General features: G+C 39.3%; 1 protein-coding gene across 1 annotated transcript in view; it reads left to right on the top strand.

Moving 5' to 3' along the window:
* FARSB (phenylalanyl-tRNA synthetase subunit beta) overlaps positions 1–20965 on the top strand; it is an 80901-nt gene extending 59936 nt beyond the window's left edge. The window contains exon 17 of the mRNA XM_003908000.4: positions 20628–20965. Within this exon, the coding sequence (XP_003908049.1) occupies positions 20628–20779 (152 nt within the window). The 3' untranslated portion in view covers positions 20780–20965. The remainder of the gene's footprint in view (positions 1–20627) is intronic.
* The last annotated feature ends 2209 nt before the right edge of the window (positions 20966–23174 follow it).

Below are 23174 nucleotides of genomic sequence, written 5' to 3'. Positions count from 1 at the left end.
TCTCACCTCAGCCATCAGTGTAGCCAGGACTACAGGCACATGCCACCATGCCTGGTTAATTTGTTTGTTTGTTTGTTTGTTTTCTTTAGAGACAGTTTCTCTATGTTGCTTAGGCTGGTCTTGAACTCCTGGCCTCAAGTGATCTTCCTGCTTTGGCCTCCCAAAGTGTTGGGGTTATAGGCATGAGCCACCACGCCCAGTCTTTTGGGTACTTACCCTAACTAATGATGTGTTAAATAACCTTTTGAATTAAATAGTAAAATGCAAACTATTTTTGTTTAAGTCTCAGAGCCTAAGCTACACACAAAAGCTCTAAAGATCAGCCACAAGGCAGTCAAATGGCATCCCATTCAATGTGACTTGGAGATCTAGCAATGGACAGATTCTTCCAATCACAGCCATCTGTTGCCATAGTTTTATAGCAGTGTTCTTGCACACATTTACTGTATCTTCCATATCAATGTTGCTTGTGTGATACCCAAGAAAACCCAATGAGAGGAATTAAATACTGAGGAGTAAGATTTTTGTCAAGTAGGGCTCAACTTTGGAGCAACACAAACCATTTTAATATGGAAGATTTTTTTCATACCCCTCCAGCCGCCCCGCCCCAGCCTTTTCCTTTAAGAACCAGTTTTCACCCCTGTAGAAAATGCATGCTATGACATAATGAATACTTTGGGATTACAGTAGTCTCCTCTTATCTGCAGGGTATACATTCCAAGACCCCCGATTGATGCTTGAAGCTGCAAGTAGTATTGAACACTGTATATATGATGTGTTTTTAGTCTGATAACCAAGACAGCTACTAAGTGACTAACGGGCAGGTAGTGTATACAGTGTGGACACGCCGGACGAAAGGAAGATTAATGTCCTGGGGAGGTCAGAGAGGGACAGCTCTACTCAGTTTTTCATCACACTAATCAGAACAGTGCACAAGTGAAAACTTAGGAATGGTTTATTTCCAGAATTTCCCACTTAATATTTTCAGACCTCAGTTAGCCATGGAAGGTGAAGCTGCATATAAATGGAAATTACTGCATTTACATCTGGCTGTATATACTGGGCAAAAAAAGAGGAAGATATTTTTATTTACCTCATGGTTCTCTCTTCTGCATCCATACTAGATCTTGGCCTCCGCTATTCTATCGAAAACGATGTTGTGGCCCAAATACAAAGAATTATAAAAGAAGTTCATTTTTAGCTTGTGATCTTTCAAGGGCCCGGGTCCTGAAAGTTCAAAGGATTTTTAGGATGATTCTGATTACTCCGTGTTTATCTTATACATATGAGACAGTTTTACTTTCCTCAGGTATCAGCAGTTTTATACATTGGCCAAAATGGGGCAGCACTTGTTTTTGGCACATCTGTGTGCTGCAGCATATTGGTTAAGAGTCACTGTCCTGGGAATTCCTAGAGCATGATGTATTCTGATAAGCTATCAACCCTCTAAGTGGCCAGTCCAACTTTACTCCAGAAGGATTAAGAGAATGGATGGATGGGTGGCTGGAAAGAAGGAAAACACATTGAATAAATCCCTAGGTAGGGATGGTAAATGTGGAGTGGTCTCCTGAGCACATGACCACAAAAAATAAAGGCCTTTTCCCCTGGAGCACTTACTGTGGCTTTGACAAGAGAGAGAAATAGAACTTCCATCTTGTTTAAACCATTGCCATTTGGGAGTTTCTTTCTTAAAGTTGAAACTAATCCTCACTTACAAATTATATTTTAATTGCTACTTGATGGAACCCCTTGGCAGTGTTAAGATGCCATCCAGCTCTAAACTGAATCAAGTTTCAAGCTAACTTCTAAGTTATTTTAAAATTAGTTCTTAGTGAAATTGTTCATTCTCATTCATTCCTTGCCCCCACTATAACCCTTTACTTTTGAACACATTTAGATGGCTCACTCTTGTATCTACATGTAAAGTGTTTTCCTGGACACACTTTATCTTATTGCCTTTAAGGCTATTATTGGTAACCACTGGCATTTATTTCCAGTTTGCATTTGCATTTTTACAGCTAATGAAGGCATTGGCCACTCCCAGGAAATATGTTTTAGAAGACTGGCTTTTAAAATGTCTTCTTGGCTCCCACTGATAAACCACTTAAAAAAAATTGTATGTATGCTTCCAAGTAAGATTTGAACAGAGGGTTACCTCTCTTAAAAAAAGTTGGAAGCCTACCCTTATAGAAAATGAGGAAGTTTATGAATGCTATAACAAAGATGATTAGGCATTTTTATTCTTCTCTTTCTACCTTACTTTCACTTGCTTTTCTTTTGTATGCTGTGATTATGAGTACTAAGATTGTAGCAATACCAACTAATCATATCCCATAGAGGTGGTACATTGTGAGTGTGAAAAGTGATTGATATCTGTCTAGCTATTGATAAATCAACTAAATTTCAGGCTTTGGGTGTTCTGTAGTTCCGATTGCACAGGAACACTAGGTACTTGAAGGTTTTTGACATTTCTGGATACTGGAAAATTAAGAGTAATTATTTTTCATTAACACTGACTTAAAAAGGAATGTCTGCCAGAACATTGATGGTTCAGCTCATATTTCTTTCTTTTTCTTTTTTCTTTCTTTCTCTCTCTCTCCCCCCCTTCCTTCCTTCCTTCCTTCCTTCCTTTCCTTTCTTTCTTTCTTTTTTTTTTTTAAAGAGACAGGGTCTCACTCTGTTACCAAGGCTGGAGCACCTGGCTTGATGATTATAGCTCGCTGTAGCCTCAGACTCCTGGGCAAAAGTGATCCTCTCACTTCAGCCTCCCCAGGTAGCCAGGACTATAGGCACACACTACCACACTCAGCTAATTCTTTTATTTTTTAAGTAGATATGTCTAATATCCAAGCAAATGAGTTTATTGAGTTTATCTGTGTTCCAAAAGTCCCGTCTCCATTGATGTATTCACATTTAGTTATTTCCTTTTCTATCAAGGTGTAGGACTAGGGCAATACTTTTTTTAAAAACTTTTTTATTATAAAAATTTTAAAACATACATGAAAATAAAGAGACTAGCATAATGAGTCCCGATGTCCCCATTGTCTGCTTTCAACAATGATCAATGCAGAGTCAATTTTGTTTCATTGGTACCCTCACCCACTTTCCACACTACTAAATTGTTTTGAAGCAAATCTAAGACATTACATCATTCCCAGTTGTAAATACAGCAAGATGCATCTCTATAATACAAGAACTCCTTTTTTATTTTATTTTATTTTTTATTTATTTTTATTTTTATTTTTTTATTATTATACTTTAAGTTCTAGGGTACATGTGCATAATGTGCAGGTTTGTTACATATGTATACTTGTGCCATGTTGGTGTGCTGCACCCATCAACTTGTCAGCACCCATCAACTTGTCATTTACATCAGGTATAACTCCCAATGCAATCCCTCCCCCCTCCCCGCTCCCCATGATAGGCCCCGGTGTGTGATGTTCCCCTTCCTGAGTCCAAGTGATCTTATTGTTCAGTTCCCACCTATGAGTGAGAACATGCGGTGTTTGGTTTTCTGTCCTTGCGATAGTTTGCTGAGAATGATGGTTTCCAGCTGCATCCATGTCCCTACAAAGGACACAAACTCATCCTTTTTTATGGCTGCATAGTATTCCATGGTGTATATGTGCCACATTTTCTTAATCCAGTCTGTCACTGATGGATATTTGGGTTGATTCCAAGTCTTTGCTATTGTGAATAGTGCTGCAATAAACATACGTGTGCATGTGTCTTTATAGCAGCATGACTTATAATCCTTTGGGTATATATACCCAGTAATGGGATGGCTGGGTCATATGGTACTTCTAGTTCTAGATCTTTGAGGAATCGCCATACTGTTTTCCATAATGGTTGAACTAGTTTACAATCCCACCAACAGTGTAAAAGTGTTCCTATTTCTCCACATCCTCTCCAGCACCTGTTGTTTCCTGACTTTTTAATGATTGCATTTCTAACTGGTGTGAGATGGTATCTCATTGTGGTTTTGATTTGCATTTCTCTGATGGCCAGTGATGATGAGCATTTTTTCATCTGTCTGTTGGCTGCATAAATGTTTTCTTTTGAGAATTGTCTGTTCATGTCCTTTGCCCACTTTTTGATGGGGTTGTTTGATTTTTTCTTGTAAATTTGTTTAAGTTCTTTGTAGATTCTGGATATTAGCCCTTTGTCAGATGAGTAGATTGCAAAAATTTTCTCCCATTCTGTAGGTTGCCTGTTCACTCTGATGGTAATTTCTTTTGCTGTACAGAAACTCTTTAGTTTAATTAGATCCCATTTGTCTATTTTGGCTTTTGCTGCCATTGCTTTTGGTGTTTTAGTCATGAAGTCCTTGCCCATGCCTTTGTCCTGAATGGTATTTCCTAGGTTTTCTTCTAGGGTTTTTATGGTTTTAGGTCTAACATTTAAGTCTTTAATCCATCCTGAATTACTTTTTGTACAAGGTGTAAGGAAGGGATCCAGTTTCAGCTTTCTACATATGGCTAGCCAGTTTTCCCAGCACCATTTATTAAATAGGGAATCCTTTCCCTATTTCTTGTTTTTGTCAGGTTTGTCAAAGATCAGATGGCTGTAGATGTGTGGTATTATTTCTGAGGGCTCTGTTCTGTTCCACTGGTTTGTGTCTCTGTTTTGGTACCAGTACCAAGCTGTTTTGGTTACTGCAGCCTTGTAGTGTAGTTTGAAGTCAGGTATCGTGATGCCTCCAGCTTTGTTCTTTTGCTTAGGATTGTCTTGGCAATGCGGGCTCTTTTTTGGTTCCATATGAACTATAAAGTAGTTTTTTCCAATTCTTTGAAGAAAGTCATTGGTAGCTTCATGGGGATGGCATTGAATCTATAAATTACCTTGGACAGTATGGCCATTTTCACGATGTTGATTCTTCCGATCCATGAGCATGGAATGTTCTTCCATTTGTTTGTGTCCTCTTTTATTTCGTTGAGCAGTGGTTTGTAGTTCTCCTTGAAGAGGTTCTTCACATCCCTTGTAAATTGGATTCCTAGGTATTTTATTCTCTTTGAAGCAAATGTGAATGGGAGTTCACTCATGATTTGGTTGTCTGTCTGTTATTGGTGTATAGGAATGCTTGTGATTTTGGCACATTGATTTTTGTATCCTGAGACTTTGCTGAAGTTGCTTATCAGCTTAAGAAGATTTTGGGCTGAGACGATGGGGTTTTCTAAATATACAGTCATGTTATCTGCAAACAGGGGCAATTTGACTTCCTCTTTTCCTAATTAAATACCCTTTATTTCTTTCTCCTGCCTGATTGCCCTGGCCAGAACTTTCAACACTATGTTGAATAGGAGTGGTGAGAGAGGACATCCCTGTCTTGTGCCCATTTTCAGAGGGAATGCTTCCAGTTTTTGCCCATTCGGTATGATATTGGCTGTGGGTTTTTCATAAGTAGCCCTTACTATTTTGAGATATGTTCCATCAATATCTAGTTTATTGAGAGTTTTTAGCATGAAGGGCTGTTGAATTTTGTCAGAGGCCTTTTCTGCATCTATTGAGATAATCATGTGGTTTTGTCTTTGCTTCTGTTTATATGATGGATTACGTTTATTGATTTGTGTATGTTGAACCAGCCTTGCATCCCAGGGATGAAGCCGACTTGATTGTGGTAGATAAGCTTTTTGATGTGCTGCTGGATTCGGTTTGCCAGTATTTTATTGAGGATTTTTGCATTGATGTTCATCAGGGATATTGGTCTAAAATTGTCTTTTTTTGTTTTGTCTCTGCCAGGCTTAGGTATCAGGATGATGCTGGCCTCATAAAACGAGTGAGGGAGGATTCCCTCTTTTTCTATTGATTGGAATAGTTTCAGAAGGAATGGTACCAGCTCCTCCTTGTGTCTCTGGTAGAATTCGGCTGTGAATTCGTCTGGTCCTGGACTTTTTTTGGTTGGTAGGCTGTTAATTATTGCCTCAATTTCAGAGCCTGTATTGGTCTATTCAGGGATTCAACTTCTTCCTGGTTTAGTCTTGGAAGGGTGTATGTGTCCAGGAATTTATCCATTTCTTCTGGATAGAAGTGTTTATAGTAGAGGTGTTTATAGTATTCTCTGATGGTAGTTTGTATTTCTGTGGGATTGGTGGTGATATCTCCTTTATCATTTTTTATTGCATCTATTTGATTCTTCTCTCTTTTCTTCTTTATTAGTCTTGCTAGCAGTTTATCAATTTTGTTGATCTTTAAAAAAAAAACCAGCTCCTGGATTCGTTGGTTTTTTTATTGAAGGGTTTTTTTGTGTCTCTATCTCCTTCAGTTCTGCTGTGATCTTAGTTATTTCTTGACTTCTTCTAGCTTTTGAGTTTGTTTGCTTCTCTAGTTGCTTTGTTTGCTTCTCTTCTTGCTTCTCTAGTTCTTTTAATTGTGATGGTTAGGGTGTCCATTTTGGATCTTTCCTGCTTTCTCTTGTGGGCATTTAGTGTTATAAATTTCCCTCTACACAGTGCTTTAAATGTGTCCCAGAGATTCTGGTATGTTGTGTCTTTATTCTCATTGGTTTCAAAGAACATCTTTATTTCTGCCTTCATTTCGTTATTTACCCAGCAGTCATTCAGGAGCAGGTTGTTCAGTTTCCATGTAGTTGTGTGGTTTTGAGTGAGTTTCTTAATCCTGAGTTCTAATTTGATCGCACTGTGATCTGAGAGACTGTTGTGATTTCTGTTCTTTTGTATTTGCTGAGGAGTGCTTTACTTCCAACTGTGTGGTCAATTTTGGAATAAGTGCGATGTGGTGCTGAGAAGAATGTATATTCTGTTGATTTGGGGTGTAGAGTTCTGTAGATGTCTATTAGGTCTGCTTGTTGCAGAGCTGAGTTCAAGTCCTGGATATCCTTGTTAACTTTCTGTCTCTTTGATCTGTCTAATGTTGACAGTAGGGTGTTAAAGTCTCCCATTATTATTGTGTGGGAGTCTAAGTCTCATTGTAGGTCTCTAAGGACTTGCTTTATGAATCTGGGTGCTTCTGTATTGGGTGCATATATATTTAGAATAGTTAGCTCTTCTTGTTGAATTGATCCCTTTACCAGTGTGTAATGGCCTTCTTTGTCTCTTTTGATCTTTGTTGGCTTAAAGTCTGTTTTAACAGAGACTAGGATTGCAACCCCTGCTTTTTTTTTCTCTTTCCATTTGCTTGGTAGATCTTCCTCCATTCCTTTATTTTGAGCCTATGTGTGTCTCTGCATGTGAGATGGGTCTCCTGAATACAGCACACTGATGGGTCTTGACTCTTTATCCAGTTTGCCAGTCTGTGTCTTTTAATTGGGACATTTAGCCCATTTATACTAAGGTTAATATTGTTATGTGTGACTTTGATCCTGTCATTATGATGTTAGCTGGTTATTTTGCTCGTTAGTTGATGCATTTTCTTCCTAGCATCGATGGTCTTTACAATTCGGCATGTTTTTGCAGTGGCTAGTACCGGTTGTTCCTTTCTATGTTTAGTGCTTCCTTCAGGAGCTCTTGTAGGGCAGGCCTGGTGGTGACAAAATCTCTCAGCATTTGCTTATCTGTAAATGATTTTATTTCTCCTTCACTTATGAAGCTTAGTTTGGCTGGATATGAAATTCTGGGTTGAAAATTATTTTCTTTAAGAATCTTGAATATTTTCCCCCATTCTATTCTGGCTTGTAGAGTTTCTGCCAAGAGATCAACTGTTAGTCTGATGGGCTTCCCTTTGTGGGTAACCCGACCTTTCTCTCTGGCTGCCCTTAACATTTTTTCCTTCATTTCAACTATGGTGAATCTGACAATTAGGTGTCTTGGAGTTGCTCTTCTTGAGGAGTATCTTTGTGGCGTTCTCTGTATTTCCTGAATTTGAATGTCGGCCTGCCTTGCTAGATTGGGGAAGTTCTCCTGGATAATATCCTGCAGAGTGTTTTCCAGCTTGGTTCCATTCTCCCCATCACTTTCAGGTACACCAATCAGACGTAGATTTGGTCTTTTCACATAGTCCCATATTTCTTGGAGGCTTTGTTTGTTTCTTTTTGCTCTTTTTTCTGTAAACTTCTCACTTCATTTCATTCATTTGATCTTCAGTCACTGATACCCTTTCTTCCACTTAATTGAATTGGCTACTGAAGCTTGTGCATGTGTCACGTAGTTCTTGTGCCATGGTTTTCATCTCCATCAGGTCATTTAAGGTCTTCTCTATACTGTTTATTCTTGTTAGCCATTTGTCTAATCTTTTTTTCAAGATTTTTAGCTTCTTTGCAATGTGTTCATTCTCCTTTAGCTCGGAGAAGTTTGTTATTCCCGATCTTCTGAAGCCTACTTCTGTCAACTTGTCAAAGTCATTCTCCATCCAGCTTCGTTCAATTGCTGGCGAGGAGCTGCATTCCTTTAGAGGAGAAGAGTCACTCTGATTTAGAATTTTCAGCTTTTCTGCTCGGGTTTCTCCCCATCTTTGTGGTTTTATCTACTTTTGGTCTTTGATGATGGTGACCTACAGATGGGGTTTTGGTGTGGATGTCCTTTTTGTTGATGTTGATGCTATTCCTTTCTGTTTGTTAGTTTTCCTTCTAACAGTCAGGACGCTCAGCTGCAGGTCTGTTGGAGTTTGCTGGAGGTCCACTCCAGACCATGGTTGTCTGGGTATCACCAGTGGAGGCTGCAGAACAGCAAATGTTGCTGCCTGATCCTTCCTCTGGAAGCTTTGTCTCAGAGGGGCACCCTGAGACTGAGGTTTCAGTCGACCCCTACTGGGAGCTGTCTCTTGGGTTAGGTTACTCGGGGGTCTCCTGGGTTAGGTTACTTGGGGGTCAGGGACCCACTTCAGGAGGTGGGTTCTCCATTCTCAGATCTCAAACTCTGTGCTGGGAGAACCACTGCTCTCTTCCAAGCTGTCAAACAGGGATGTTTAAGTCTGCAGAAGTTTCTGCTGCCTTTTGTTCAGCTATGCCCTGTCCCCAGAGGTGGAGACTACAGAGGCAGGCAGGCCTTGTTGAGCTGCAGTGGGCTGCACCCAGTTCAAGCTTCCTGTCCACTTTGTTTACCTACTCAAGCCTCAGCAATGGCGGATGCCCCTCCCCCAGCCTCTCTGCGCCATTGCAGTTTGATCTCAGACTGCCGTGCTAGCAGTGAACAAGGCTCTGTGGGCGTGGGACACTCTGAGCCAGGTGCGGGATATAATCTCCTGGTGTGCTGTTTGCTGAGATGATTGGAAAAGGACGGTATTATGGTGGGAGTGTCCTGATTTTTGAGGTACCATCTGTCACGGCTTCCCTTGGCCAGGAAAGGGAATTCCCTGACCCCTTTTGCTTCCCGGGTGAGGCGATGCCCCGCCCTGCTTCGGCTCACACTCCATGGGCTCCATGCCACTGTCCAACAAGTCCCGGTAAGATCAACCTGGTACTTCAGTTGGAAATGCAGAAATCACTCATCTTCTGCATTGCACCACTGGGAGTTGTAGACTGGCGCTGTTTCTATCCGGCCGTCTTGGACCCCAAATTCAGGGCAATAATTTTTTAAACATTTTTGGGAGGAATTGGATGGAAACTCCCTTTAAGCATCTTCTATAACTGAAGTCCCCATTTTGTTAATTTTTTATTTTGAAATAGTAAAAATTTATTTTAAAAATGCAAGTGGTATGCAAAAATTTTTTTTTCTGAACTGTTCGAGAGCTAATTTGATATTGCATTACCCCTAAATAGTTTGGTGTGTATTTCCTATAAACAAGGACATCATTCTCTATAACCATAATAATCATCATCAAAATCAGATGAACATTGATGTTTATGTTAACCACCATTTAATCCTTAGGCCCTATGCAAGTTTTATCAGTTGTGCTTTATAGCTGTATTAGTCCGTTCTCATGCTGCTATGAAGAAATATCCAAGACTGAGTAATTTATAAAGAAAAGAGGTTTAATTGACTCAGTTCTGCATGGCTGGGGAGGCCTCAGGAAACTTACAGTCATGGTGGAAGGCACTTCTTCACAGGGCGGCAGGAGAATGAGTAAAGGGGGTGAGAGTGAGTAAAGAGGGGAAAGCCTCTTAAAAAAAACCATTAGATCTTGTGAGAACTCCCTTACCATCACAAGGACAGCATGGGGATAACCACCTCCATGTTTCAATTGCCTCCCACCCAGACCCTCCCATGGGGATTATGGGAACTACATTTCAAGATGAGATTTGGGTAGGGACACAGCCAAACCATATCAGTAGCAAAGAGTCACTTGTTGTCTTCAGCCATCATGTCTCATTAGTCTCCTTCTGGAGACTTCTAGAATAGTCTTTTCTTGACTTTCATGACCTTGACACTTGAAGATTACAGGCCAGTTATTTTGTGGCATGTTCGTCAATTTTGGTTTGTCTGATGTTTCTTCACTAGTTAAATTCCCGTTAGGCATCTTTGGAGGAATGGTAGAGTAGTAATGCTAACTTCCCAGCGCATGCTATGAAGTGGCATACAATTTTCATTTATCCCATAACTGATAATGTTCACTGTAATCACTTAATTAAGGTTGTAGCTACCAGTCATCTTTACTGTAAAATTATTCTTTTCTCCATTATAATTAATATCTTGTGGGGAAGAGCTTTGAAATTATGTAAATATACTGTTTCTAATCAGTTTTTCTATATACTTAAGTTATGTCAGTATGGACTCATTGTTGCTGATTTTATTCAGTGTATTTAAATCCATTACAGTCATTTATTTTGATGATTAAATTGTCCCCAATTTGGCCAGCAGGAGTCCGTTGAGGCTGGCTTCAGTTTGCTTTTAACATGTTCCTATTATTCTTGAGCACTTCGTTGCTTTTGGCACAAGATATTCTAGGTCTATCTTGAACTTTCTCTTACCTCATTTCTCGAACCTGGTTTCTTTTAGTGGAAAATGGTATCTTGAAGCCAAGATCTAGGGTGTAAGGTGTGATTATTGTTATGGTAGGGGAGGGTTGCTATTGCAAGGCTTTCTCAGAGGACTGAGCCTGGGATTGTGGCGTGATGCGTGCCTGTGCGCACACACTTGCATACACATCTGCATCTATGCATCTATATTTGTTTATGTACATATATATGTATGTACACAAACATAGATACACATGTCTATATATGACTGTAAGTCTACAGTACGTCCAATTCCAACCTAACACTTTAGGGTTTATTCCCAGTTTTCTTCTGGTCCATATTTGTACCTCTCTTTTCCAATACTGAGACAACTAACTCCCATTATTCTTAGTTTATTTACTTACTTGATCCATGTTCCTGCCTATAACTGAACTCTCTTCTTCCTCATCTTCTCCTCTGCATGTTTGCACCCCTCATCACTGAGCCTCTGACTCCTCCCACAGGACTGTCCCCACTCACTTGTGGATGCCCTCCCTCCCCCTTGGGCTCTGACACCCCATGCTAGATTTCTCTCCTGATCTGGGGGACACAGTTTTTTACCTTCTCACCACCAGGTAGGGATTTCTGCCTCTTCAGCTCCTTTAGGGCTGAATTGTTCTGGAAGAGAAGGGGATAAAGACTTTTTGAGTCTTACAAAGCCTTTATTGATAGGGATGTTCTTGTTAAAATGAAGGGGAGAAAATGGTTGTATATGGTGGGGCTTTTTTGGAAGGGACTGGTAATGTAGGAAATATATTTGTGGGCTCACCTAATGTAGTTTCTTCCTCAGATCTAGCATATTTCTCTGTGATCTTCCTGCTGAGGGTCTTACAAGGCCAAGTAAAATGTCTCAAGACCCTCTGGCCCTTCCTGTCTTGTAGGGTTTTTTGTGTCATAGTTGTACTTTCCTCTACTTCTCCCTTCCAAGAACCAGAACCCTCATTTTCCCCCTTCCGAGTCACTATATTTCATCACTCACCTTCCAGAAGATAAAGGTTGTTAGTCACTCTCTTAATCCCTAAATACCTTTAGTTTGTGAATTGCATTCTCTGAAAAAAGGTTTCCTCTTGGAATTATTTTCCTAGGTTGATTTGAGGCATTTTTTTTTCCTACCAGTGGAATTTTTTTTTAAAGGCAGTAGTTGTGTTATGCAGGAGAAAGTTTTTTATTGGTGTTGTACAAGATGAGATCAATATCATCTTCTATTTGTGGTTTGTTGCTAGTACCACTACCAGAAGTGCATTGTTTAACATTTTGCTATATAAGGAGCTACACAATGATTCATTTTCTTTTTACCTATGTAGTACATATATGTATTTTTTTTGAGATGGAGTCTCATTATATTGCCCAGGCTAGTTTTGAACACCTGGTCTCAAGCCACCATCCTGCCTCAGCCTCCCAAAGCACTAGGATTGCAGTTGTGCAACACTATGCCTCACCTTTAGTACTACTTTTAGAAAAGGGAAGTAATCCAATAAAGACTCTATGCTTATAGAAGCCTTATTTATACTAATGAATAATAGGAAACAACTCCAGGATGAAATACTTGTAGAATAAGTTGACAAACTATGATATATAAATATAATGGAATGTGATTAAAATGTCTTTAGACACGTGAATATAAACTCAGTTGAAAAAGCAGTTCCCAAGATGGAATAGACATTAATTCATTATATATAATATATATAATATTCGTTATATATATTGTGTATAATATTCATGTATATAATATTTAGTTATGTGTAATGAATATGTTGTTTGTAAAACCCTAGGATGCATGCTAATCGACTGTGACAGAGTCCGTATAACACTGAGTGTTGCGGCAAGTCCTTCTGTCACTTTAATCCATGTGATTAAAGACTTAATTCCTTCACACCAGTTTTTTCATCTGTAAAATTGCAATGACGATATCTGTCCCATCGACATCCTAGAGTTGTCAGGGAAGGCAGTTGCAAGAATTTGTGAAAACATTTTGGAATGTGTAAATCTCTTCAGAGTAAACTTGGAGTAGATCTTAGGTCTATCTGTCTTCAGAAAAGCAACACTGGATTAGCTGCAGACTGGGTTTCAGGAAAAAACCTGAATTCTGATCTCAATTCTGCTGTTACCTGTTTTCTTAATCTGTCTAGTATCTATTTTTTTTCATATATTAAGTGAAGCAAATGGACAGGATTGCTTCCAAGGTCATTTCCAGTTTTAAGATTCTGCAGGAGTTTAAATTCAGAAGTAATCTCTGCCACAGGTTCTAACATTTCAGGTCTTTTCCTTTGCCTTTGTAGATGGTGTCCCTGTGGTACTTGTCTGCTGAAATAATTCCAGCTTTGTTTCAAGAATCTGAAATTTATTCATACAAGTATCTGTGTTAGATGGGATTTTAAAAATAAATAGTTCTATTTTCCATGGAAGGCTCTAGGTTTTGTCAGTATTGTTCTGTATTAATATGACAGAGCCTACTTGGGTATGTCCTAAGGTGAGAGATGATGAACTGTCAGTCTTTCTTGTTTTCTCTTAAATTTTGTTTGTTTATTTAATTTTAAACCAGAAGTTTTCTAACATGAAATGGACAGCTTGACCAAAAGCTTAAAAACATTCTGCTCTAGGCCTTATGTACCTGTGGGCCACACACAGAGGAGCCGATTCCACGGCCCTTCTTCACCTTTTGCTTGCTCTCCAGCCTCTACTATTGCTTGCCTAGGGCGAGCCTCCTAATCTCCTTGTGCTTCACTTTTTCCCATCTGTAACTTGTCTGTCCCACAAAGGGTTTGGCCAGGGCTGTACTGGGAATGAGTGATGAATAGAAAGTGGGCTGCCATGTTTTTGCAATTTCATTGTTCCTTCATTTTTCTTTTCTTGATTTTTGAGAATCAAAATCACGCCGAGCTATTTTTTTTTTTTTTTTTTTTTTTTGTGAGACAGAGTCTTGCTCCATCGCCCAGGCTGGAGTGCAGTGGCGCAATCTCGGCTTACTGCATGCTCCGCCTCCTGGGTTCACGCCATTCTCCTGCCTCAGCCTCCCGAGTAGCTGGGACTACAGGTGCCCACTATTACACCCGGCTAATTTTTTTGGTATTTTTTAATAGAGACGGGGTTTCACCCTGTTAGCCAGGATGGTCTCGATCTCCTGACCTCATGATTCGCCTGCCTCGGCCTCCCAAAGTGCTGGGATTACAGGCGTGAGCCACCACACCCAGCCCCAGCTAATTTTTTTTGTATTTTTAGTAGAGACAGGGTTTCACCGTGTTGGCCAGGATGGTCTCATCTCCTGACTTTGTGATCTTCCTGCCTCAGTCTCCCAAAGTGCTGGGATTACAGGTGTGAGCCACCATGCCCTGTTTTTCTTTTACATGCCCTATTTGTCACCTGAAATCTTATTCTGAAATTAAAACAGCTATCAAAATTACATGTTTAAAGTTATGTTTGCACTAAGTTAGCTAAAGTTCTCAATTGAATAAGTTAACTAATTGTGAAATTTGGATACAATCTCATACAGTCGACATTTCTATTCTTTCCTTAATTAGTCCTACCACAGTCTCTTTTTAATTATTTCACTGTACTTGTGGAGGAAGTAATAAGTTATTCCTTTTAGTTTGAGAAATAGTCCCCTTAAAGATTTTTTTGTCAGGTGAAAGACTGGATAAAGAACCATTTGTTGGGCCAAGAAAGCAGAGTGATTTCTTTTTTTTTGAAGTTGTTATTCTAAATATATTCTATACATTTTGAAGAAATGTGAAAATTGTGGGGGAAAATGATATGGGTGTGAGACAAATATAGGATGATGGCATTATTTAAGAACAGAAGTTTTCAAAACAGACTGACAGTGAGGATACTTTTTAATCTAGAAGTAAAAGTCCTTTGGTTTTACACAGTTTGAGACGGATTTAAAGTTGGAATTAGCTGGGTCATCTTGAAGCTCTTCCCACATTCCTGACCTCCTTTAGGTTTTAAAATATGAGTGTGCATGTGTGCGTGAGAGACACATAGCTAAGATTAGACTTTAAAATAGATCTCAGCGTTTCCCGAGCATTTCTATGTAATCATTTCGTATTTGCCCTGCTAATTAACTAAACGTTTCATAAGAAATGTTAAAAAGTAAAAACCACAGAAATAAATGGTAAATGATAAATTCCTCTACACAAATTAAGACGGGGAAATTTTGGAGTTACGATTCCAAATATTTAGTCACAAGGAGATTGTGGTAATTGTTAAAATTAAAAGATGGTTATTTGTTGAAGACATTTCTCCATCACTTAGAGGACTAGGTAGTGTGGGTTTTGCTGATTTCTTTTGAAGCATAAGGCCCTACAGGATCCTGTCTGGATTTGTAATATTATGCCCTGCCCTGTGTTGATGGAATGTTGCTGTGTCATGGGCTCCCTGAGTTCCATGCTGTGGGGTTAAGTAGGTACCAGTTCCCTCAAATCCAGTTGCCTTCACTTTAAGAGTTAATGGTGTCTGCAGGTGTGTTGGGATTAGCACTGTAAAGTTGTGTAAGGGGTTTTTCTTTCTTTTGATCTTCAGAAAGGGATGAAAGATGGCCATTAAACTCAAGGGATTAGGTCCCTTCTCTTTACAGACGTTAGCTACCATAAATATTTCACTTCAAATGCAAGGTGAAGAATTGTATACATCAGGGGAAAATGGGTGTTTTATGTTACCAGTTGGAAATTATTCAGTCTCCACCTACAAATTAAATTGTCTTTGCAGAGACATTTTCTCCCAACTGAGTGTCCTAGGATCTGAAAAAATGTTTTTGTGTTTATATCTCGATAGTGATTTTTTTCCTCCTCATATACCTAAACCTTTTTCTTTCCTTTTATAAGCTAATGTCTTACCTACATTGTACTGTTTTCTCCCTTGAGTTCTCTTCCCTTGTGTAAATCCATTGGTGCCTTCAAAATACTGCTGGTTCAAAAACTTTGAGAACAGCCACCCTTAGGAATGACACCATGCTCACGTGGGATAAGTGTGTGTTTTGTTTTATAGTCTCTATATGCTGTCTCTTCCTTTAAATCAACATTGTTTAGAAAAGGAAGGTGATGTTGATGGGCTGGCGGCAGAGTCCTACAATTCCTGTTACTGCATTCTCAGAAAACTAGTGGGAAACCAGGAGGAAGTTCCTCCTCTGTAGGAAATTATGGTTCCAGTGTCATTCCACACTTTGCCACGTCACCCACCCTATCAGTTTCACCCCAGAATGGAACACTGGAGATGTTTGTTTCCCTTTTCTGGGAGGAGAAGGGCTTGGGTAGATGCCAACCCCCAAATCAGCCTGTGAAATGATTATTCCTCCCTTCACTCCATAGTACATAATTAGTCACTTAGAACATATTTACAGTATATTCAGTTGGCCCAGTGGCTTACAATATCTATATAATTTTGTATTTTTTTATTTCATCCCTGAAGTTGGAGACTTATATGTAGTTAAAACTCATGATGATAGTTTCTGTTGTTTGCCATATATGTGACATATGGACATTCCTTTTCCAGTGTTCCCTGCCCCCCCCCCCTTTATATTTTGTTCTTATCTCTTTATTGCAGAAATTTTGGGTGGTTAAGTACCAGATTGCAAGCAGTACTATATGTGGATTTGAGCCTCACATCATGTATTAGTACTGTAAAAAAAAGGGAAAACTTGTATGAGTAGATGACTTTTTACAGATGGGCCAAATAAAATACCAAATGAATGAGTTGAATATAGCCAGTGGCAGGGGGATTAAGATCAGGAATTAAGACTCTGATTAAGAAGGTGCTTGATAACGCCTTCTAATGTTTTTAGATTAGGGGGTCTGCTCAGTTACCACCTTCAGCTTCTACTTCCGATGCTCCCTAAAATTATAGGAATGACTCTATGTGTAAAGCTTATCCAAACTTTGGGTCTATAATACTACTCTTAAAAAAAAAATGAGGCAAAAAGAAACTGTGAAAAGTGTTTAGCAATGAGCAAGAGAGGGAGCTTACAAACTCTTTGATGGTCAATTAGCCAGAAAATGTGCTAAAGACTGGGTGCTGTGCTGGATTACAGGCCCAGGAATTACCCCCAAGGTCCTCAGAGTGGTCCTGCCATTTGAGCACAGAGACAATTACAGACCTCTAGGAGATGCTACAAAGGCTTTAATTAAGGGACTTACTAACACCCCACTAAGTTTTGGAAATTTAATTCTTATTTGTGCTTACCTGATGTTTCTTTTGTCCAGACTTTCACATGTATTTCAACGGAGAACACTATTTCCCCCACATCTGTTTTATGTTGGAAGCCGTTTACTGTGATAGATAGCAGCAAAGCTGAGAGTTTAACCAGTATAAGGAAGTAGGTAGAAAAGTGGGCTTGGGAGGCTTTTTGCTGGGAGCATTTTGGGCTCACATTGAAAATTGTAGTACTACGCATCTCGAAACATCAGTAAGAAAAAACTAATGTACTTTATAGAATTTGAGTTTTAGAATTCACATTTCACAAAGCAATGTGATTTTCTTTGAATTGGCAACTTCATATTTCTAGACACAGCATGCTGCTCTTTCTCTAAAAGTATGTTTTTGTTTGCTGATGCTATAAGGTTACCACCCAGGTCTGATTTTTCACCAGCCTAGACTCATATTTTGTTCCATTTAGATGTGACTGTTTTTATTTCTGGAAATACTCTGCTTTAAGATGCATTAGTCCTAGCTAGAGCGCTATGATCACATTAATCTACCGGAGTTACTGTGAACTACCCGCTTTCTGCCAGCAGTAGAGATGCTCTCATCTTTGAACTCTAGGGCCTAATTGTTGCCCAAGTCGGCCACATCTCCCTTGTTTTCTTAGTGAAGTAGTTATTCTCTCTTCTGTCCTTTGAAGCAATTCACTTCTGCCTGCAAAGTTTGGTTTGAACCTTAAAGGTTTTCAAAAGCACTAAGAAATGTTTGTGTTTTAATAACATTATATTTTCCTTCAGTATTTCTAGTTTACATGTAATATCTCATCAAGTGGCACATTTTTAAAATTCTCTCTGTTGTACCAGTAGACTACTTGAAGGACCTTTTGTGTGCATACCTGTTAATTTGTGTATAAGGAGGACAGAACCTCAACCTTGCTGAAAAGAGGAGTCGATAAGAAAATCACACGTGTTGAACCTGCGATAACAATTTTAACTTGCCATTTTATCATTTTTCACAAGGTCAGATATAAAGCGTGCAGTTTTCAGCAAAGTCGAGTTTATACAGAAATCTTATCACTGGGCTTCATTTTTACATGAGGGTTGGTAGGGAAGGATAATTTGTGTTGGATGCTAGGGCAGCAGGCTTCATTTTTACGTGTGAGTTGGTAGGGGAGGATGATTAGTATTGGACAAGAGGGCAGCAGACTCCTGTATGTGCTATCAGCTCCACTGGACCACTGTGAAGGCCTTCTGACTCCAGAGTGGTTTGAGATGCTACAGTGGCCTGGATGGGTCTATGGGCCCAGGTGAGAGCTTTTGATGTTTATGTTATGTAGAATACTCATATACTTGGATATGTTTTAAATAAAGCATAATGTGAATTTTAGTTCTTTTTTGCTTTTCTTTGGAAAGAGGGAAAATTATATTTAGTGACAAAAATATTTTTGTCTGATCAAGTACCTAACTGGTTAATGAGCTAAAGCAAAGTTTGATCCAAACTTCTGGAGAGAGGTAGAGCTGGCAGCTGAAGAAGAATATAACTGAATTTTGCTAAAAAAGTGCTGATTTGAGAAGTCGTTTTATGAAGTAAAAAATTCTAAGCTGTTATCTCTTAGGCTTTATTTTGCTAACATTGTTAGAACTAGCACATCTGGCTTAGATTCTAAAATAGTTTGGTTTTATGCTTCAGTAAAAATGAAACCAATCAAATTGGAATTGAAGATAGATGAAAGGATGGATTTTGGTACAATGAGGATTCTTAAACACAGTAAAGTTACCAGGGAAGATCTTGAACATTGTCTTTCTGAGTGTCCCTTAAAAATAGGCTGGTGTCAAACATCAGCATCACACAATATACCCAGGTAACAAACCTGAACACGTACCCCTTGAATCTATTAATAAGATAAAAGTTGGAAAAAACCACAGCAAGCTGGTGTCTTTTTTCAGTTAGTGTGGTTGTATTCAAGTCCAGCTCTGTAAAGGGATGCTGGGGTGCTGGGATAAACAGTCCCCAGCAGTCCTTCCAGTTCTGCAGTTCTTGATTGTATTGCTCACCATTAACACCTTATGTAATCTTCACTTACATGTCATTTGAAGATTTTTCTTTTCCTTTGGGGAGTCGAGGGGTGGAGAGTTTTGTCTTTTAAGTTAGATATTTATTTTGATAGAATTAAAATGTACCATCTTTATCAGATTTAGTAATATTCATATGAAACTGAGACTCTATGTTATTAGTTGGGTTTGGTTTCTGCATTGTTTTATTTGGTTTCCCTCCCTATCCCTCACCCCAAGTGTGGATTAGTGCACAGAGCCAGATAGTTAAATGCAGTCACTGAAATTCTTGCTTTAAAAGACAGTGAGGCAGAATTGTTGAGTTTGGAGAGATGTGAAAAAGAGGCCACCTTAATATTTCACCTCTGTTGCTTTGGGTTTACTTAAGTTGACAGTTTAGAATGTTTTCCAGCTCTTTCCCCAGAAATATAAACAAAATCCTTCTCTGCTGGTCAAGAAATATATGTAACTGCCTTTGTCTCTATGGTACTAACTTGATGGTAGCGGGTTCCCCTCCCCTCCAACCTGATTCTGTATCTCTTAAGCACGCTGACCTTGGAACCATTAGTAGAGACTCAGCAGTTTACACTTTCATCAATAATGCACTCGCTCTGAAGTGGCAGGCTGGACGCTGTGGCCCAGCTCTGCATGGGTATTTATAGTGTGTGCCAGTAAATGTTTCTGTTGAATCGGTCAGGAGCTGCAGGCCTGATCTGTTTTCAAGTTGGTGGTGAGAGCAATGAGTCGGCATATTTGTAAACCTCAGGAGAGTACAGAGCATTGATAGATTCCTGTGGCACTGGTAATTTCATGAATATGGAGTGGGCCTATATGTTCATTTTTAGCTGTGTAAACCTCAAGAACTGTTACTGTCTTGGTAAGCTGTATCAGTGCATTGGCACTGATGAAGGGAGAACTTTCTGCCTGTCTTGAAGTAAACGAGGCATCAACCCAGACTTGTGTTGGGCTGACCTTTGCTGTGGTTTTACAGTAGATGCTCCAAAACTGCCTAGAAAGCTCTTTTCAGACGGGAATGTGGGTTGCCTTTGGTAGCATGGCCTGTCATCAGAAGTGTGGTTCCCCCGGTAGCTGGCCTATGATGCTGCGGCTCCGGTTTCTTTATGTAATAAGGTGAGAAAGAGTGACTGTGTACAGAGCAAATGAATTCAGTGTCGATGTCTTATCCAGTGAGCGTTGCTATGGAAAAACCTGTTTGAAAACAGGTTCTTCCCATGCAAGTTCATCAGTTTTATGTTTCATTTTTTGCCTTTTGTCCTTTTTAGGACCAGTTCCAAGTGCAGGCAGAGGTCCCCTAGGACTTCTGACTGTGGGCCTTCAGCAGCCTCCATGATTTCATCATTCCTGCTCGGGCCCCTGTTACCAAAAATACAGGACCCTTATTTTCATATTTGCCCCTGATTTTTTCCTTGCAAGAGTTTCTTGATAGCAAATTCTTCTTTTAAATACTAGAAAGTATGAGGAAGCGTTCTCTTTTCATAGCCAGTGGTTTAAAGAATAGTTAGTTTTAAAGTAGACTAGTGGGCTTTTAGTGTTAAATGTCTATTGACATTTTGCCAGAAGAAACATTGATTTTTCTTTCACTTTGTCTTTTTCAGGGCCTGCTTTCTTCCCCGGGCGATGTGCAGAGATCTTTGCCAGGGGTCAAAGTGTTGGGAAGCTTGGGGTTCTTCATCCTGACGTTATCACCAAGTTTGAGCTGACCATGCCCTGCTCCTCGCTAGAAATCAATATTGGACCCTTTTTGTGAAGATTGGTCTCTGTGGTGTGATTCTCTTCCCAAGTGTCCCTTTCTCCTCCCCTAGTGTCCTTTAGTCTTCCTCCACAGGGAACATCTATTTGGGCTTTAATGTTTAATAAAGTAGAAAGCACTGTCTGGTTGTGTGGGTAGAGACCACCCTTTCCCTGCATTAGACTAGCTTGTGCCATATGCGAATGTGTCTGTGTGTGAAGCTGCATTGTTGGGTAAAAGCCCTGTGGAGTGCCAGAGAAATGCACTGGCAGAGTGCAGGATCTGTTCTGAAAGGCAGATGTGCTCCTCAGACATCAGAGCATCACATTGGAGCGGATTACTCCTGCATAGCAAGATTCCATTTCTTTCTTTATTGATAAAACAAGATAATTGATGAGAGTTCATGTTGCGTGAGTTTGAGATAACAGGGGTTTAGCTTTGATTTTCTACATTTGACATGTATTCATCATTGAGAAACACTAAAATAACGATATTTTTAGAAAACGTTTAAGAATCAATTATGGTCCAACAATTATAGCTTCTGAGATCAGTTTAAAGTGAAAGAAAATTCTGTAATACAAGGATTCAAAATATGTGAGGGTGCACAGGTATTTTTTACTCTATCTGTGATACTCTAAGATGGAGTACATGCAACGAAGGTCTGTTCTGCTGTAAGAGTTAAAATGGACAAGTATTGGTATCAATGCAGTATGAACATTAGGAAACAATGAGAAGCTTATTTTTGCCATAGGCCATATGTGTTACTGTAATCAGTCAGTTATAAAATCATGGTTTTAAATACTTAATTGAGCTACTAGTTTCTCTCTTATAGGGAGATATTAGGCCTCTTTTTTCCTGAAGCTAAGCTTCAGCCAATCCTCCTTAATTTATATCCCAATTTCCTTTCTTTCTTCAATCTAGAATTCTCCAGTAGGTACCATCTCTGAAAAAAAGCTGGGTCTAATGTTTGAGAGAAGTTCCCAGGTACTATTGAAGTAATAAGAAATATGATAAAATATAATACTTTAGAGTCCCAGTAGAAATAGCTAACAAAGACTGGGCGCGCTGCAGCTCATGCCTGTAATCCTGGCACTTTGGGAGACTGAGGTGGGCAGATCACTTGAGGCCAATAGTTCGAGATCAGCCTGACCAACATGACGAAATGCCATTTCTACTAAAAATATAAAAATTAGCAAGGCATGGTGGTGTGGGCCTGCAGTCCCAGCTACTTGGGAGACTGAGTCAGGAAAATCTCTTGAACCGGGAGGTGGATGTTGCAGTGAGCCGAGATTGTGCCACTGCCCTCCAGCCTGGGTGACACAGTGAGATTCTGTCTACAAAAAAAGATATAGCTAACAAAGATAGTAAAATAAGAATTATGTTTATGGATCTTTTGCTGAATCTACTACTAGGAGAAAACCCAACCATATTACAACCTTGAATTGGGGCAGTAGTGTCTAACTTGCAAGATTTGTGAATACCCAGACTTCCATCTGACCCTTCACAACTCTGTTGTAAGCAGATCCTTACAACATTTTCAAAATGAAATATGCCCTCTAAAAATAATGCATGCCAAAAGGACTTGTATCCAGCATGCATGAAGATTTCTTAAAACTTAATAATAAAAATAAAACAACCGTTTTTTAAAAATGTGCAAGAGTTGAATAAACATTTCCCCAAAGAAGATATATGAATGGCCAGTGAGCACTTGAAAAGATCCTCAACGTCATTAGTCATCAGGGAAATGCAAATAAAATCCACAATGATAAACTGCATACCCATTAAAATGGCTAAAATTTAAGACCCATAAATCAAATATTGCTGAGACTGGAGCAAGTGGAACTTTTCATGCACTGCTGGTGAGTCACAATGTAAAATGTTATGTTGTGACTTTAGAAAATAGCTTGGCAGTCTCTTGAAACATACACCTACCATCTAGCCATTCTATTCCTAGGTTTACCCATATGGCCAAAGATTTTTATGCAAGTGTTCACAGTGTTACTTACAGTAGTTACAAATTGCAGTCTATCCATACTATGGAATACTTCTCAGCAATAAGAAGGAATGAACTACTGATCCTCAAAACAACATGAATGAATTTCAAAACAGTATGCTAAGTGAAAGCAAGAGACACAAAAGACTCTTATTTACATAGAATTATGTATTTACATAGGAGTCTAAATAAGTCAAAAGCAGGTTGGTTGAACTGACTGCAGTGGGTTAAGAGGAAACTTTTTGGGTGATGGAAATTTTATCTTAATTGAGGTGGTACGTGTACTTCAGGTGTAGGTTATACCTTCATAAAGCTGGGAGAAAAAGAATGTAATGTAACATGTAGTATTTTACTAATTTTAACTACATAACACCAGTTGATAAATGGCTAGAGAAATAGCCTGAACTGTTCATGATGGCT

This window comes from Papio anubis, chromosome 10 (genome assembly GCF_008728515.1).
Source record: "Papio anubis isolate 15944 chromosome 10, Panubis1.0, whole genome shotgun sequence".
In the NCBI taxonomy this organism is placed as follows: Eukaryota; Metazoa; Chordata; class Mammalia; order Primates; family Cercopithecidae; genus Papio; species Papio anubis.
This window is presented reverse-complemented; position numbering and strand designations above follow the sequence as displayed.